At 41.7% G+C, this 2,885-nt stretch overlaps 1 protein-coding gene across 3 annotated transcripts in view; it reads right to left on the reverse strand.

Moving 5' to 3' along the window:
• The window catches only part of LOC143021351 (retinol dehydrogenase 13-like), a 23,169-nt gene extending 21,274 nt beyond the window's left edge, over positions 1 to 1,895 (reverse strand). For 2 of the 3 annotated variants that reach the window (XM_076178783.1, XM_076178786.1), the window contains exon 1: positions 1,143 to 1,892. In XM_076178783.1, the coding sequence (XP_076034898.1) occupies positions 1,143 to 1,171 (29 nt within the window). In that variant the 5' untranslated portion in view covers positions 1,172 to 1,892. Of the gene's footprint in view, positions 1 to 1,142 lie in introns of all 3 variants that reach the window. The other variant, XM_076178785.1, reaches the window with a different exon arrangement.
• Positions 1,896 to 2,885: the final 990 nt, after the last annotated feature.

Raw genomic sequence — 2,885 nt, forward strand, 5'->3', positions numbered from 1 at the left:
TTTAGGTTAGGTTAGGTTAGGTTAGGGTAGGCTGAGATCGATCGATCGCGACGCCATTGGATGTTGTCAGTCAAAACATTTGGTGCTGTTTTGGTATGCGATCTCATTTATGGCGTGATCTCAAAAATTAGGATTTTGCTTTAGTATGCGATCCTAACCTAACCTAACCAACCTAATCTAACCTAACCTAACCAACCTAACCTAACCTACCAACCTAATCTAACCTAACTTAACCTAAACTTAACCTAACCTAACACAACACGCATTTCTTGCTTATTTGGTAGGTTAGGTTTAGGTTATTTCAAAAATATTGAGAGCGCATACCAAAGCAAAATCCTAATTTTTTAGATCACGCCATAAATGAGATCGCATACCAAAACAGCAAGAAAGATATGATGAACATAGATCGCTACTATCAGGTGAGATCGCATACCAAAACAAAAGCACGACTTTGAGATCGCATACCAAAACAAAAGCACGACTTTGAGATCGCATACCAAAACACCACCGAGCATTTTCTATAAACGGTGGAGCCAAGTCAAAGTGGACGAGAGCTTCAGTGAAGTTTCAGTCAACTGAAACGCTTCAGGACAGTTGTGAACTGCACGTTTGTGCTGATTACTGAAGTTCCCCCTTTCACGGATACCAGAACCCAATTCTCTGTGTAAATATAAACAAACAATTCCGCATGCGCATTATTTCACCAAACGCTTTACAGGTAAAAGAATTCCTTGTCCATAACAAGTTGATAAACATTACAAAGACAAATATCTTTTCAACCTAGGATGTTGAAATCAAACCAACTTAATCTGAAAAAGGTTGACACTGTACTTAATGGTTTGCTGGCAGGGGCACGACTGGAGTCAGCTTTGACTTGGTCGGGTATGATTATGCTCCGCCCACTTTCGCTCCTCCCCCTTGGCCCCAGTCGTAGACGTCATAGCAGGGTAGCCAAACTCATATACCCCAGCGGACCACATTCATCAGAGTATATAGTACGCGGGCCAGATACTTACGAGCAGATCGATACCACTTTTTAAAGGAGTAATATGATAACAATAAAGAAAGGTGAATTTAGTCTTCACTCGTGTCCACGTGTAACCTAAAAACAAAGGTACAAAGGAAATCAACCTATTATTCACCTTAATTTGTAATCCTGCTGCTCGTGCATCAATGTTTGGCAGCAAGGATTGAGCAGTCTACTTTCAGTGTTGAGTTGAGATGTTCATCAGAAAGTTGAGACCTAAGTCGAGAGGTGTTTATCACAGATAAGAGTTGTTCATAGACATAGGTCCTGTCGAACATTGGCATAATCCTTGAGATCAAACATATTGATAAAATGTGCCAATATCAACAGCTGAAAAGTTATCCTTCAACAAAGAATTACATTGGAATTCAATCAATTCTAACTGAAACTGTTCCGGTGTCTCATCAGCACTAATAGCGAAAAGGTTGCGGAAAATCAAAATATTATGCTCAACGTTTTTAAAGTCTGCAAGATCTCCGAACTCGCTCACTAAATTGGACATCTTGTTGCAATGCTTTTTGGTGTTGATATCACCATGAAACTTAGAGTTTTGCAGGGACTTCACAGCTGGGAAATGTGCAGTATTGCTTGCTGCTATTTGGCGTTCAAAAAGCTTAAGCTTCAGCTCAAAGGTACCAATAGAGTCACATAAATTTGTTACTACTTTATTGCGACCTTGCAGCCTTGTACTCAGGCAATGCAAATATCCTGTCGTGTGAACGTCTGTCACCAATCTGTCGCCGCCCCCAAGGTCTAAATAAACAGGTCAGACCGTTTGAATTATTGTGCGCAGCTTCTGACGTCATTAGGCTGGGTCCGTTTTCTCTTTGTGAAACACTGAAGAAAACTGTGAAACGCCAAGGAAGACAGGAACTATAATATTTTATATATTATATATCATATATATATATGTGAGAAAGCTTATAGGAAAGGGGAAGGATGTTTTTTGGGCTTTTATGGATCTGGAAAAGGCTTATGATAGGGTAGACAGAAAGGCACTGTGGGAGGTTATGCAGATATATGGGATAGGAGGAAAGCTTTTGGGAGCTGTCAAGAGTTTTTATGAGAGTAGTAGAGAGCATGTGTTAGGATTAGAAATGGAGAGAGTGAGTGGTTTGAAGTAAAGGTGGGACTTCGTCAAGGATGCGTTATGTCGCCCTGGCTGTTCAACTTATACATGGATGGGGTGGTGCGAGAGGTGAATGCTAGGGTAGTGAGTCAGGGATTGGAGATGGTTAAAGAAAATGGAGAAAAGTGGGAGGTGAGCCAGCTGTTGTTTGCGGACGACACTGCGCTTGTGGCAGGGTCAGAGGAGGGATTGAGGAAGCTAGTGGCAGAGTTTGGGAGAGTATGTGATAGAAGAAAGCTAAAGATAAATGTGGGTAAAAGTAAGGTGATGAGATGTACAAGGGGTGAAAGTGGCAGTAGACTGGAAGTGAACATTAAGGGAGAGCGACTGGAGGAAGTGGATAGTTTTAGATACTTGGGTGCAAGTGTAGCAGGAAAAGGTGGAGTGAAGGTGGAGGTAGAATGTAGATTGAGAGAAGCGAGTAAATGCCTTGGTGGTTTAAAGAGTGTAATGAGGAATAGACATTTGGGAATGGATGCGAAGAGGAGACTGTATGAAGGAGTGATTGTGCCAACAGCACTGTATGGGGCAGAAACGTGGAACATAAGAGAAGAAGAGAGAAGGAGTTTGAATGTGTTTGAGATGAGGTGTCTGAGAAGTATGGTGGGGGTTACTAGGCTGGATAGAGTGAGAAATGAGGAGGTGAGGAGGAGAACAGGGGTGAAAAAGGATTTGGGAGATAGGGTTGATGAAAGAATATTAGGATGGTTTGGACACATGGAAAGAATG

This window comes from Oratosquilla oratoria, chromosome 42 (genome assembly GCF_046742065.1).
Source record: "Oratosquilla oratoria isolate Oo_2021 chromosome 42, ASM4674206v1, whole genome shotgun sequence".
Taxonomy (NCBI): domain Eukaryota; kingdom Metazoa; phylum Arthropoda; class Malacostraca; order Stomatopoda; family Squillidae; genus Oratosquilla; species Oratosquilla oratoria.